General features: G+C 39.4%; 1 protein-coding gene across 5 annotated transcripts in view; it reads right to left on the bottom strand.

Moving 5' to 3' along the window:
- Nucleotides 1-15,923, bottom strand: part of FNDC3B (fibronectin type III domain containing 3B) — a 337,457-nt gene that overhangs the window by 100,120 nt on the left and 221,414 nt on the right. For all 5 annotated transcript variants that reach the window (XM_036243400.1, XM_036243404.1, XM_036243403.1 and 2 more), the window contains one exon: nucleotides 2,503-2,561. In XM_036243400.1, the coding sequence (XP_036099293.1) occupies nucleotides 2,503-2,561 (59 nt within the window). The remainder of the gene's footprint in view (nucleotides 1-2,502; nucleotides 2,562-15,923) is intronic.

The following is a 15,923-nucleotide window of genomic DNA, read 5'->3' as shown; positions in this document are numbered from 1 at the left end:
TCACCTGCCAGCTGTGGCCACTGTAGTCTGCCACACATTTATTTAACGAAAATTTATTAAGGGTTTACAATATGCCAAGGACAGTGCTAGGTGTGAGGGGCACAAAGATAAATAAGATACAATCATGAATAAGAACTTCAGACAGAGAAAGGTGAAGAGAGGGAGGAAGAGGAAGGAAGGGAGACAAATTGCATAAACAACTAACTGAGCTGAAAAGGAGGAATGGACTGTCACCAAGCTGAGAAGATTTATATGGGGACCAGGGGATGGTACGATGGGCAGAATAATGATCCCCATCCCCCCAATAAAGATGTCCACATCATAATCCCTGGAACTCATGAATATATTATGCTGCAGGTAAATGGGTGTTTGCATTAAATTAAGGATCTTGTGAAACAGAGACTAACCTGGATTATCTTGGTGGGCCCAACTTTGTTAGTGAAAGAGAGTCAGCGTCACAGGAGAAGACTTGACGATGAAAGGGGCCACAAGCCAAAGAACGCAGGCAGCTTGGAGACACTTTGCTTTTAGCCTAGTGAGAACCATCTGACCTCTTAGATGACAGTCCTGCCATATTCTGTCTAACACCACAACTATCTACAAAGACACCTGTTTGCCTACTCTGGTCTAAAAACAATATAGAGTAAGTGCTTAATAAATATTGGATCAATATTGCATTTCAATATTGCTTTTATCTTGCTAAAGACACATGATCCTCAGAAACATGGACTCTGTCCCTTCTACAGTAAAGACATGATTAGCAATAACTCAAGAAAAAACTCTGTGTGTGTGTGTGTGTGTGTGTATACACATGACAGAGATAAGGCTATGAAGTTCGTGACTACACCTGGGACAGTCAACTAACCTGTTGCTCTGCCTTCTCTCTCTGATTATGACTTCTGTTTTCCTCATGGAGTTTTATTCTGTGTGCTATACTGTAAATTTAAGCTTTTCCTACGATTCTGTCCTTAAGCCTTTTCGAATCTCTCTCTGTACTCCAGCCCTCACCCACCCCCAAAGCTATCATCCACTCCTACGACTTGATCATTCCCATGCACATGGTCTCCCTACCAGCACTTGCTCCCCTCTCCCCACAGCACTGACCTACCAGAACTTGCAACTGTCCGCTGTGCTTATTCTCTTGGATGCCCTGCTAGTAAAACAAACTCCACCTGTCTAAGAATGGCAACAGAGATACAAAAAGGACATAGACATGAACCTACTCTAGAGAACTCATAGATTACTGGGAAAGACATGGAAACAAGTAAATCAAGTACGATATATTAATTGCACCCAGAGCACAATGAAGCCAGGGCAGTACTGGTGGTATTGAGTACTGTGTGGAGTGTCCCACCTGATGGGCTGGAACAGCAATCAAAGAGTCACACTGGAGGAAGTGACTTCTAAAAGGAGGTATCTAAGCCAGAAAGCCCAGTTATCATGACACCCGATTTCTAATAGGTTATACCACCTTACTGATTTCTCGCTAATACAGCGCTAGTATCCACCCTCTCCTTGCCGCAGCTGATGCCACACCCTGATTCTGACTGCCACGGCCTCTCACTACCACTACAGTAACAGATTCCTGACACACCTCCCTGGGTCCATCCTCCCCTTACTCCAACACATCGGCCACCTGTTTGATCATCCTGAAAGTACAGCCCTGATGACATACTTCTTTGCTCAAAAACTCTAAATGGCAACCTGCTCCTTACCAGATTAGGTACAGACTCCCAACCCAACATCAGCACCCCACTGCTCTACAAGTATCCCCCTGTGCTCGTCATCCAACACATCTCATGCTTGTAGGTTTAGTCAAACTCAGCTACATACCCTGAGGCATGTTTGGACTCCTCTGTTCAAAAGCCTCAGTCTTCCAAACACATGAAGAATGAAGGTTCTCCCATTCAGCTAGAAAACACTCCTAAGAATTTGGCTTTCTAATCTCAGATGAAAGGCTGAATCAACATTTTGAATTTTCCCTTCAATTTCAAAGCACCTGGCAAAATCAAGCTTAAAGCCTCATAATATCACCACTCCTACCTATTTGTTTTCTTGCCATTACACTCAATATTTTGGACTTATTTTTCTCAGCTAATATTGAAATATTTTTTTGAGATTTACCTGGAAAAATACTTGGAATTACTAAGGTTTTCAAAAATTATTACTACATTTACACAGGTAAAAGGAAATTACTAAAAGAAAACAGTTCTGTTGACCTTAGGGACTGGCGGGGGAGCAGGGGGACGTACCCTTGGAAGTGGTGAAGAATACCGAATTGCATTCCGAGTACCTAAATACAGGGGACATTTCAGTGGATTATGACTAAACAGAAGACCTCTGTTCTATATTTTCATGTTCCATTAATAGCAACACTAGTTCATAGTTTATGAATAATCTGCGATGGCAAGGGGCCCTTCTGCTTACCTACTGTGTGGTAAAAGAAAAGCGCACTTGAAATACTTAAAGTGTCATTTATGCTGAGAAGTCCAGAAGACATACCTGTGGTTTCTCTATTCCTGAGAGAATGTCTTGCACCCTCTTTACTTCCAACTCATACTCTGCATGGAAAAAGAGGGGGGAAAAGAAAAACCGTTAATACCATTAAAAGGCAATAAGGTTGTTAAGTTCCTTCCCCAAGGCCTTTACCAAGGTAACGTTATCATTCAGTCAGTCAGCTGCCTGTTACCATGAACTTTTGGTACCACAAATATGATCATGAAAATCAGAAATGGGGATTCTCTGGGGTAGAGATTTCACTGTGGTTGTGCTAAGTAGCCACTATATTGGCTTACAGATTCAGCAAGTTGACTAGATTAACAAAGAGTTCTACCTAATATCAACAGGCAACAGGAAACAGAAGGCCCTAAGGAGGAGGAGGAAGGTGCCTGCGCAGCTAGAAGCTGAGAGCAAGGACGCGATGAATTTGAAGACGGGTGCCAGTCCATGCAGGGCTGCGAGGGCAGGCTTTCGAGGTCAATTCTTATTCTAAGTTTGATGGGCAGCCACTGGACTGCTTAAGTAGAGGGACTGACATGATCTTAATTTGAGTTTAAAAAGCTGTTTGGCTTCGGTACGAATAGCAGATACATGAAGGGAAGGGTGAAAGCAGAAAGACTAGGCAGAACATCACTGCTCCGGTTCTGGTGAAGGATCGAGCCGGCCTGGGTTAGGGATGGTAGTAAAGATGGTGAGAACAGGACTGGCTTTGGAAGTATAATGCTGAAGGACTGGATATGATAGGCAAGGGTGAGAGAATGAGGAGAATCAGGAATCAAGAATAATCCCTAGTTTTTGGCTTAATCAACTAGATAGATGATGGTATCTTTTAATAAGATGAGGAAATGGGTAAGTTTGGAGGAGGGGCAGAAATGTGTTAGAAATGAAAGGGGGAAAATGCCAGGAATAGGGAGGATGGAGAAGGAAGAATGCATACCAAATAAAAGATAAATGATAGAATTCAAACTTAAGAATCTGTTTTGCAAGAGGAACCTTCTGACTTTCAAATCCTGCTTGATGGAATCTAATTTCGAGTTTATAGATTTACTTAATTGTTAAGCCTACATTATGAGCTAAATGCTAGAGATATGATTATCAAAACATATGTCCTTGCCTTCAAGATATTTCAAGTCCAGTGGGGGTGGGGGGCTGGGAGGGAGAATGAAAGCAAATAGACAGTGTGATAGGTGCTATGGTAATGGCGATCCAAAAGAGATTCTATCAGCTTCCTAGGGACCAACATCTAGCTGAGCACATGGACAAGCAGGCATTTGAAGGTGATGGGAGAAGCTGAACTAGGGAGTGAGAGGTCAGTAAGCCCAGCCCTTTACAGGCTGTTCACTGTCCTTGTTCATGTCTAATCTCAGTGTCATCTTTTCAGAGAATCCCACCTCAACTCCCATTCCTTGCACCAGCCTCACTAAGTCATTCTCATATCCTGCTTTTTGTGTTCCCATCAGTTATCAAAACTTGAAAAGTAATTCTCTTGTGCATTTGTTCCCTTGTTTATTACTTATCTTTCCTACCAAAATAAGAGCTTCTGGAAGGCAGAGATACCATAGGTCCAGAGTAGACACATTTTTTTCTGTAAATAACCAGATAGTAAATATTTTAACTAATTAAATGTATTAAAGTATAGTTGACATATAACAGTGTGTTAGTTTCAGGTGTACAATATAGTGATTCAACATTGTATACATCCTATGAAGCAATCACCATGATGAGTTTAGTAACCATCTCTGTCACCATACATTTATTACAATAATATTGACTGCATTCCCTGTATTGGACATTACATCCCTGTGACTTATTTATTCTATAACTTGAAATCTGTAACTCTTAATCCCTTTCATCTTTTTTGCCCAGATAGTGTTTTAAACTTTGTGGGCCATGTATAAGTCTACCACATTCTTCTTTGTTTCTATGGCCATTTGAAATGTAACAACCATCTTAGCTTGAGAAGCATACACGAACAGGCTACGAGGCAGGCTGCAGTTCTGACACCTACTGTAGGACATGCTCACCCTTCAGCCCAGAGCACCTAGCACAGTTCCTGCATGATCAGATCTTAATAGATACTTGTGCACTAAATCAATAAACCAAGCTCACAGAAAGAAAATAATAAGAACTTCTAGTTGGCACCACCCTAACCTGTAAAAAGATCAGTTCTTCATTTTTCCCCACTGCATTTTACCTTTATTCTGCTGAGAAAAAAGAAGTGAGCTAATAGCACTATTTTTTAAAAATTACAACTAAAAGAAGATTCACATTCAAAAGACCTAATGTCACAAGCTCATTTGTAATCATGGGACCATTTGTAATCATTTAAGTTAAGATACAGATAATAATGGATTATACCCAAAAGTCAAAAGTGTATACACCTTCACATTTTCTGGAAGTTCCTACTAAGTAAACCATAAATACTGTATATCTTAGAAGTTAATTGTCAGGGGAAAAAATAAGCACCACTGGAATAAAAGAACCACTTTAGTTGTCCAAGACAAAAGTTTCTCAATCACCGGTTATTTTGGAATTTTAAAGACCCTATGGTTTTAAACTCACAAAAAGCCAGATACATCCAAAGAGCTACCTGAAGGCGGTCATTGTTTGCTTCTGTAGGGCACATTGAAAGTGTCTTAGAAGAACAAGCCAGACCCTAGCCTTGAGGTAATAAAAATTGAGCCTAGAACAGAGATGATCATCTGTTCAACGAAGAAAAAAGAGAATCATTAAAGAGCTCTGCAAAGAAGAATCCTCAGGACCCTGTACTAGATATAGGGGGGCAGGACAAGAAAAATCAGAGACCCCCCCACCCCCCGCAAGCCAGCTTTCAAACACGGATGACAGAAAAAACTGTTACACTTTGGGCAGAAAAAGAAAACATGGCTGAGGAGGCTGGATTAGGAGAGGAAAACATCTGTATAAAACTGGAAAGAATGGGTTTCAGATAAGAGCCAGTAATACAAGTGAAAGGTCCTGACTGAGATAAAAACAATTTCTAGAGAGAGGTCATGACCTTCCTTGTCTGTCTAAATGTAATAATGAAAACTGATATTTCTGGGCACTTAGGTATGTGCTCGTCAATGTCCCATCATCCTGCTCAGTTTTACAATGTTCCTTGGGAGACCGACATTCTCTGTTCCATTTTACAGCAGCAGGCAGGACTGAGTCTACCTTGTACATGCCAGTTTTCATCTCTGGTACTGAGCACAATACCTGTAGGTGTCTTTGTTGACGAAGGAATGAGGATGTGAACAAATGAGGAAACTGAGGCTCAAAAAGCAGGTGAGTTTGTCTCCCCAGAACCACAAGCCTGGTACATGGTCCCTAAGCAAATGGACCCTTTGACAAATAAGGAGAGCCCTGGGAGTCTGGAGGCAGAGAATGCAGACAGAGAAGAGCAGAGGGTCGAGACCTGTGGGGTGTTTGATAGAGATGAATGGGAGAAACAGAAGGTAGTAGCGGAGACCCTTTAAGTCCCATGAGACAGTTGTATTGTTGGCCTTTAACTCTGAGAAAGTAGTTAATTAATAAAGCAAAGGCCTTTGGGGCTTGGGAGAAGGTATGTGAGAAAAGGGGGAATAAGAAAACTGGGCCATGAACGGAGAGAAAGGATTCTGAGAAGATCTAAAGTCAAAAGGGCAGGGCATGGGGAGGAAAGGCCGTGACAGGACAATCACTACCCTGTTATCAGCAGAAATGCTGTATCCAAGCCAGACTGGATTCACTCTTGAAGGTTCTAAATTGTGAATGTGGAGAGAGAGAGAAAAAGCATTTCCACCACATGTTATTTAATGCTTTTCCATTTGTGCTGCCACAGAGTAAGAGAAAAAATAAATGCCAGGCACACAATCTGCATAGACACGAGTGAAAAGAAAATCTGTTTAACTGAACAAAGTGACAGTTACCACATAGAAAATAAACTCTTGTATGGAAACTAACACTCTGGTATGAAAATGCCAAAATTCACAACTCTGCTACCTAAATAACTGAATTAACTCAGATCTCAGCCTAGCTCTCCCTATGTAAGATTTAGCTGTACCTTGGAGTAGTCTTTGAATTATTATCACCCTTTCCATAAAACAATTTCAGAGTCCAACCGTACAGAGTATATTTCAGAGTATGTTTCTACTTACTTGCATGCTTTCTTTTTCTGTTTCTGGGTCTCTGACACACACACACACACACACACACACACACACACACTGCATACTGTGAGAGAGGAGAAAAATAATTGCTAATCCCCTCGCAAAAACAAAACAAAAAAAGAATAGTTCTGATCATTTGCCTTTTGAATAGCTTTCTTATCAGGTTAAAAAAAAAAACTATGTTTGTTTTTATATTCCCTTTCCTTAAGAAATTGATGTGTGGCAAATGAGGAAGATTGCCCTAGAAGAGGCAGAAATGAGAGGTTCAGGTGCAAAGTTATGGGGTGAGGGGAGCAAACTTCTCTTTCTTCCTGATCAGGCCTCCTTCTTCCCTCTGGTTTGCAGCAAGTATATTAATTCAGAGGCAAATCTTACAAGCCAACTTTGTAATTCTTTCTCCTGGCATGGAAGCTGCCATGAGGTTCAAACACCTGCTTTAATTAGGTTTGTGACCCCAACTGAAGTGGATGGACATGACAAACCCACCTTTACATTGCTGCCTTCTTACTATTTGAAAGCCTTTTCCTCGCAGTGAAGATGGTGCTGGTCAGTGCAAAGGGGATATGGGCACTCTCAGGACGGTGCTCCAAACAGAGAAGGGGCATTTTGTTCTGCATATATAAACACATGTGGGGGGTAGGTAATTTCCTGAAAAGGAGGCAAACAAGCCCCACTGAGTTGAGAACCACCTTATTGGAAAATGCTAAAAAAAGGGGCAAGAGGGAATTCAGCTCCGTGACTTTACGCCTTTCTTCCCCCAGAAGCAAATCTCCTCCTAAGAAATAAAACATTTTTTAGCAAAGAAAAGGTTAAAATAAAAATACACAAGCAAGGAAAATACATATAAAAGAAAAAAAAAAAAAGACCCACACACATAGAGGGAATGTGTCATGTGAAATTTAAACTTTCCACAAATAATGGCTTTTATGTTTGCTCCAAAAAAGAACCGTAAGTTCAGACTGTTTGAGTAACTGTAAGTCCTAAGCTAATTAAAATATCCCCTTTTATAAACACAATTTACTTCTTTGGTTTGTTTCACATTTTTTCCTTCTTAGAAAAGAACTGCAGCTAGACACTTAGCTGCTAGCTATAGAATGCACTGAGGGCTGGAACAGCCCCCTCATTCCAGGGGGATGACATCAACAGTATTTCTCTGTAACCTGTCTAGTTCTCATCCGCAGGCTCTTTACAGATATGCCCAGCATAACTAATATGCTTTCTCCGATTTGCCAAGGAGCTGACTTAGCTACTCTCTTTAACAAATTATGTGTAATAATCTAGAGGCATGGAAAATATGCAACTTTTGGCTATGCCCATTTTGGGGATAAGAGGTTTAAAATCAATAGCAAACCTCGATATAACAATTAATGATCAGAAATAACCACTTTTAAAAGAAAAAAATGACTTAATAATAAGCAGGATATTCAGTTAATGCCTACAAATGCAGATGAGAATGCATGGGAACGAAGGAAGACAGCTTAAAAAAGCTCATTGGATTGCTTTTCCAATAAGAAAAATAAATCAGCTATCTTCATTTTTGAACATTACTTATGCGGGGGGTGGGGGGGAGAATCAATAAATACATACAAAAGTAAGATTAATTACTGATGAACCCACATTTAGTGATTATGATCCATAGTTAATGATGCTAAATACAAATATTAAAAATGTATAAAACCACAAAGAATAAATTTGCAAAATATAAGGAGAATGCAGTTATTCCCAAAGACACCTAGTCCAGACATATCTTCAGATATCAATCATCCTGATGCTGAAAATGCAAAGACAAACATCTCTAGCCATTTAGCTAGTTAACTGGTTACTCTGAAATTCTGAAAGATAGCTAAGGGAATACCAGACTCTCAGCACTAGAAAGAATGCAGCAGGCAGGTGAACATATGTGGTGGGAAGTTGCCTTCCAGTCTAGGAAAATATTTTCAAGAGTAACTTGGGTTGCAAACACATTCTGGAACCTTAAAGAAAGGAGAGATGAATTCCTTCTGCAGGTGGAGTGCACGGCTGCACAGGAGCAATGGCCAGAGAATGTAAATGGGATAAGGGGGCTGATTTCCTCTGAGCCTTTGTTGTTATTTCTGGAATTCAGTAGAAAGAATTCTTTTCTTTCCTGGCCCAAGATTTGTTAACATTCACATTAATCAATCTGTAGGCAAAATGGGTCCCTTCAGGCAAAAGCTGTATTACACACTAGGTATAAATATTTTAATGCCTAAGTGCTAGGCCTGGGCCCTTAATGAAAAGGAAAAGCATCAGATATGACACCTTTGTTGACTCCCATGTCAACTCCAAGTTAATCTCCTAGCCACTTTCTGTGATGTCAACTCAACTGGGTTTTCCCAAAACACTAGGAGATTCCATATTCATTTCTGTCAAATTCCCTAAAAAAAAAACTCTTGTGTTTACTTCACAAGGCAAAAAATCATATATATGCCTGGAACTGGACAAAAAGCAGCTAGTATTTTTCAGAACATCAAATTAAACCAGGATGAAACCCACCAAAACCAAATAAAGCAATGGGCAGACATGCCTGCCTGGCAAGCTTGACTCTAACACCAGTCCTTCCTTTCCTTCTTTCTGCGTGTTTGAACCATCTCACTGGCTAGCTGTGCCCCAACCTGTGCCAGACACAGTCCTCCACTACTCCATGATGACCCGGCAAAAGTTGGTACCCTTCCTCGGTGTGTAACAGAAAGGCAATCGCTTACCCACAGGACAAAATGACTTACAAAGATAAATAAGGTTTATACACCACTTTCTGTACTGGCATCTTATAAACATTTCCACAAAATGTTTTTTCATTAAGGCTTGGCATGTCACAATGAAAACTTTTCAAGTAGTATATTCAATACTTTTGCAAGACGGTGAACTGAGAGGCAGAATCCAGGGAGCACAATTTTGTAACACATCAAGTCTGAAAGAGGATTTTAATATGTAAACCACCTATACAGCAATTTTTGAACAGTTTTTACCTCCCCTTCCATTTTCTTAATTGATGTCTCATATGACTAAATTATACGCATTTGAAAATTATGATAGACATTCAGTCTATGAAGAAAGAACCCCGTGAAGCTCATCACTGATACGGGGATCGAATCCAGAGCTAACTTCATGGACTGGGGTTCCAAATAACTCATAAGAGTTCTGGCATATGGAAAAATCATTTCTATCCATGATACAATCTACCTCACCCAGGAAATCAGCCAACGTTACCTGTATGGGTACATAATGAAATGCATAAAGCCACCAGGCAGGTCATGTCAATGAGTAAAAGAAGGTAGAAGTATCAGGCAAAGGAAAGGAATGGAAAACTGAAAAAGCCCTCACCCTATCTAAAGGGGGCAGCTGATATGTATTCAATCAATTATTGCCAGGAAGGATCATGGGTCTAAGGTTGACAGATATTGCCAATTTTTCCTAAGAATATAGAAATGAAAAGTTTCTCATGAAATTGACTGATTTGCAATTATTTTTATATCTATAAAAAAATGAAGAAGTAGTACTATAAACACCCATATGCCCTTCACCTAGACTGACCAATTGTTAACAGTCTGCTATACTTGCATTTTATCTCTTCATATATAAACATATTTAAAAGGAAGTTGTTGATCTTATGACACTTCACTCCTAACACTTTAGCATGTCTTCCCTAGGAACAAGGACCAGAATTCTCGTACATAATCACATTAACATCACAATCAAGAGATCTGACACGGACAGAATAAAATCTAATCTCCATTCCATATTCAAATTTCTCTAACTGTTCTAATACTGTTGTTAATGTGCCCCCCCACCCCACCAGGCCAACATTGTGGAAGATAGACCAGTTTTCTTATAGCATATACCACTATCTAGATTGTGTGACGATTTCCTCATAATTAAATTCAGGCTAGAAATTGCTGGCAAAAATTCCCTATAGATGCATGTCTCATCCCATCACGAGAGGAAGCACACGGTGCCAGTTTGAACTTTTTGGTGATGCTCAGCACTTGGATTCAATCACTTGGCTACAGTGTCACACAGCATTTTCTCTGTTGTCAAAGCACCTTCTCTCCCTCTTTCACCTGATGGTTATCGTAAACACTGATGATCTTTGCCAGAAGATACTGTATTAATAGTTGCAAGGTGGTGATGTTCCTAATTCTATTGTTCCTTATATGTTTATCAGTTACCTCTCCCACTTTGTTAACTTACAGATTCTTTTTTTTTATAAACTATCAGTATTAATTTAATTTCTCTGGTACAATAGATACAACACCCACACCTACGTACCACTCCCCTCCCCGACACACAAGCTTCATGTAGAAACAGAAGTGGTGAAAACTTCCATTTTCTTTCTTTTTTTTATTTTAATTATTTATTTATTTTTTTGTTACAGATGTTTCTCCTCTTTTACCCCATTGGCACCCCCTCCCCACCCCACCCCTGCCCCGTACCCGGCTTCGTTGTCCATGTCCATTGGTCATGCATACATGCATATAAGTTCTGTGGTTTAGCTCCTCCCACCCCCCACCCCCTCTTCTGAGGGATGTCAATCTGTGCCCTACTTCCATGTTTCTGGGTCTACCGTATTCCTCAGACTGTTGTGTTTATCATATTCCGTATATAAGTGAGATCATGTGGTATTTGTCTTTTTCTGCTTGGCTTATTTCACTTAGGATAATACTTTCCAGGTCCCTCCATGTCGTCTCAAAGGATAAGAGATCTTTTCTTTCTTACCGCTGCATAGTACTCCATTGTGTATATGTACCACAGCTTTTTTCTCCACTCGTCTAATGATGAGCACTTGTGCTGTTTCCAGACTTTAACTATAACTTACAGATTCTTTTTAAAAATTCAATAAAATTTGTAATACTCCAATGCCCTCATTATTTTGGATGCTAAGACTGTCACAAAATGTAGCCAGTGTGAAGCCCTTTAAGCTGTTTTCTATGCTGATTTGTCCACTTCCTTGAGACTTCTGTTTGAACACCTGTTAAATATTTTGGTTTAAGATCACTCGGCCAAAAGTAAGAAAATGTGCAGACCACAGGTGAGAGATTTCAGTGGCATAAATCAGAATTCATCCAAAATTACCCAAGATTCTCTTAGTTAAATGTGACTAGAAAGGAAAAAATCTAAGTATTTCTGGTTTTTCTATCTTTCAGAAATTAAAGTTAAAGCAAAGGAATAAACGAAAAGCCATCTTAAATCACACTTTAATATAAAGTAAACTTGAACTCTATAAACTTAAAAATGAATCATGGTAAACTTTAAGTAGAAAAACATAGAATACACTTGGCACTTCTTGGATTGTGTAATTTCTGCTCTCAGTTTAATCTGGCTATGTTTCATTTCTTATTCCTCCTAATCAACATTTCCCTTTAAAAAACAGATAATCAAAAGAGACAGCACCATCTGCTCCAATCCAAAAAAGAAAATGGACTGTGTGCTGAATGCATCAAACTGAGAAATAAACTAAAATAAAAAGTTAGACTGGGCCACCGAGCAAGAAATGTCTACATGAAGATGTTCTCGATGAGCGATTTTTCTCCAGAATTAGGACCACTGTCTGAGGACCAGATAGCCCACAAATGCAAGGTCAACATGAAAGAAGCCATGAGTTGTTTTCAAGCCAATTACTCTATACCAAAGTCATAGGCACTGATTTTACTGTCTCATTCTAAGTCTTTTATGAAATTAAATTATTTGGAATTTAAATTATTCCATTTGACAGTCACAAACCTGAATAATGTCTTCTGTATGTATATTTTTTAAATGCAGTTAAAATGTCTAAGAACTTTTATACCCCAAACCAGCTCTATAAATGGCACACCTTACCAGCCAGTCACTTCCAAGTCTGTGGTGACAAATCATTCTCACCCGGTCTCCATATCCTAACAGCTGATGTATACAATCCCTGAACTACAACTCATCAGGCCCAGAGGGAAACCCATAAGCAAAATTAGACACTTGGGTCAAATTTGACAAGAAATAACAATGCACATGAGTAAATTTTTAAAAATAAGCCAGCAAAGGAAAAAACAGAAGAGATGCCCTCACCCTAAAGTTGGGGGGTAGAGGGGCATGAAAAAGAAATGAGTGACAGAGATAAAAAGAGTTAAAATATGGCTCTCAAAATTACATAAAAATTGGCAATTTCTCAGCTAGGTAACTGACTTTAACATAATTCCCTAAAGATTATAATGACAACATTTATATTATAAAACACACAAAGTGAGAGATTAATTTGTGACAGACAAACCTTAAGTGACCCACAGGTGGAAGGTCAGTACAGAATATGCACAAGTCTATCCCTCCCCTCCTGGTCCATCGGACTATTCACATCCTTCATGCCTCTGCTGAGAGATGGATCCTCCCCTAACATCCCACCCTCCTCTGCGCATTTAAGTATATATCCCATGGCATGTTCCTGTTCAAAAGGGTAAAGGTAAGCTTCAAGAGCACAGGCACCACGTGCTGGGTATCCCTGATTCCCCAGTGTCTAGTCCAATGCCCGCCATAGGAACATCTACTGAGTGTATGCCTGAATAAATGCTGAGAGAAGCACTACCCACACATGCACATGCTATGCTTTTAGTCTCTAAGAATAAACAAACACATGATAGACTTCACGGTAGAGAGAGCTGTAAGAAAAGACAACTTGATAGATCACAATATTATATTAAAACACATTATGACAAAACTGGGCCCCAAATCTGTAGATCTGTATTTTTGTATAGGAAACTACTATGCTCCTATTAAGTAAATTTATAAGAACTCTAAATTTGGTGTGGATTAGAAATTTTTCTACAGCCAAAACTAACAGTCTTCCTGGCAAAAAACCTCAATAAAGCCATCACAATTTGCTGTGATGATAAAAATGCAACTAAGCATATTACTAATTAAGCAATTGAAAATTCTTGGATCTCACTCTGGACAGTATCCTGGAGAAGAATGGGGCCTTTTATCTATTAGTAGTGACTTTTTAATCTGCCACACACTAATTTTATTTCAGAAAATTAAATCGGAATGCACAAAGTTGTTTTTAGAGGCTAAAATGCCTTCGTTTTGTTTAGCCAAGTTAGTTGTTTTCCAGCTTTCCTGTTCCACAATAGTTTTTTTGTGTGCACAAATCATGCGTCTCTAAAGAACCATTTGAGATGACTCTATTATGCCTATTTAGCAATTAAGTACTCAGCCAAATAGAAAAGTTTGACCTGCAAAAGTATTTGCAAGTCTCCCTTTTTGCAGTCTTAATGTGTGCTTACAACTGCCCTGACTACCCTTTCTACTTTCTGCCTAGGAGTATGTGACTGTCTGGTTGCTGTTCTTCCCATAATTAACAGTCTTCCGATTGCAATCCCAGTGAAGGAAAAGCTCAGCATTTTCCATTGAAGGATCTCATTCTTTGTCCTGCTTTCTATCTCAGGCCCACAAAGTCCTATTTGGCTCCACTGTGGATTCAGTCTATGGCTTTCCACCTGTCGCAAGCATCTAGCAGTTTGACGCTTTTGAGTAAAACACTGCCATTTGCTCAAACTTTAACTTCCAAGCAAATCTACTGACCCTTGAGCAAAAGATTAATTTAGATTCCTTTAATCCTGCTGGCAGTAAGCAATTTAACTCACTCATTTCTGCTAAAATCTTCCCAACAAACTCCCAAACAATCCTGCTTTCTCGATCAAAAGGGTGTACTAAGAGACAGGAACCCGAATGGTGTGCACACAACAGTTTCATCTTATTCCTACAGAGTAAAAGCTATTATCTTTCACTTGCAAATACACCATAAGGAATGAAAACACAGGTGAATATTAAGTTTCAGGTTTTAAAAAAGAAAAGTGTGATTTTTTTTCTAGCAATGTGTCCATTGGAATAAAATTTTATTAAATTATTTTGAATACCCAAAGCATTTCAAAGAATTATAAACTATGATATATGAATATCATTTATAATTAGATAGCCCTCTGTAATGCATTGTTATCAGCTACATTGTGTTCCTCTAAAAATCCATGTATTGAAGTCCTGACCCATAGCACCTCAGCATGTGACTGTGTTTGAGACAGTGTCTTTTCAGAGGTAATTAAGTTAAAATGAGGTCATTAGCCCAATATGACTAATGTATTTTTAAAAAGAGACTGTTTGGACACAAACACATACAGAGGAAGATCATATGAAGACACAGAGACAAGGAGGCCATCTACAAGCCAAGGAGAGGGGCCGAGAACAGATCCTTCCCTCACAGCCCTCAGGAGAGACCAACCGTGCAGACACTTTGATCTTGGACTTCTGGTCTCCAGACCTGTGAGACAATAAATATCTGTTTAAGCCACCTAGTGTGTGGTATTTTGTTATGGCAGCCCTAATAATCTAATACATGTGTCATTCATATTCAAATATTTGTAAGAATTTGGTCAAGATCACATGGGCAAATCTAAAAGAACCCAGTATCCACCCCAGGTCTTCTGATTCTCAGTCTAACTCCTTCTTCTTAGAGGACTTCTAAATCCTTCTCCCATCCTGCCAGCCCCTACGATCACGGGGAACAAGGGAAGACTGGGGAGAACAATTTTACTTATGCGAGATAAACAAAGCTACTAGCTTGAAGGAATAGCTAGACTACTTGGTTCAGTACAAAATAATTACACTGGAAGTTAAAATGTGTTTATACTACTGCTTCCATAGAGGTCATATCCAATTACAGAAGGCCAATTTAGAAGTCCAAAAAGAAGCTACTGAAAATCATTTGAAAAGCTGACCCAAAAAAAGACCATTTCCTATAATAATTCTACAGACTATTTATTTCATGCCAGTGCATCAATAACACAGTATTCTTCCCCTCCCCACCCCCACCCCATATAGAAGTATATCATTCAGGATGTTTTGAGGATAGAACACTATTATGCAGTAATTGCTTCCAAAACACATGTTACCATATTTTTGCAGCTGACTGTGGCTTTAGAGAAGAAGCACATATTGGTTCCAAAAGAACAGAGACTACGATGGACCATAAACTACAGTTGTTTGCTGTGCAGCACCACCTGAAATATCTGTGTGTTGTTTTCTTCCCCGTGCTAGTACAGAGTGTATCTAGACTACTCAACTTATTGATGGCTCCAGCTGTTTTTCCATGTTTTCAGACACTCAGCATTAGCTCAAAAGTAGTGCAGCCATTTTTCTGAAGTCTTTCAGTGAGAATAAAGAAATGCTAAGCTGTCGAGTGGACACCAATTCTGTCCTTAGATAAAGTAACAATCACTAAAGTATAAACTATCTTTGTAT

This window comes from Molossus molossus, unplaced genomic scaffold (genome assembly GCF_014108415.1).
Source record: "Molossus molossus isolate mMolMol1 unplaced genomic scaffold, mMolMol1.p scaffold_m16_p_5, whole genome shotgun sequence".
In the NCBI taxonomy this organism is placed as follows: domain Eukaryota; kingdom Metazoa; phylum Chordata; class Mammalia; order Chiroptera; family Molossidae; genus Molossus; species Molossus molossus.
Note: the sequence above shows the minus strand (reverse complement) of the source record. Positions and strands in the feature narration are given on the sequence as shown.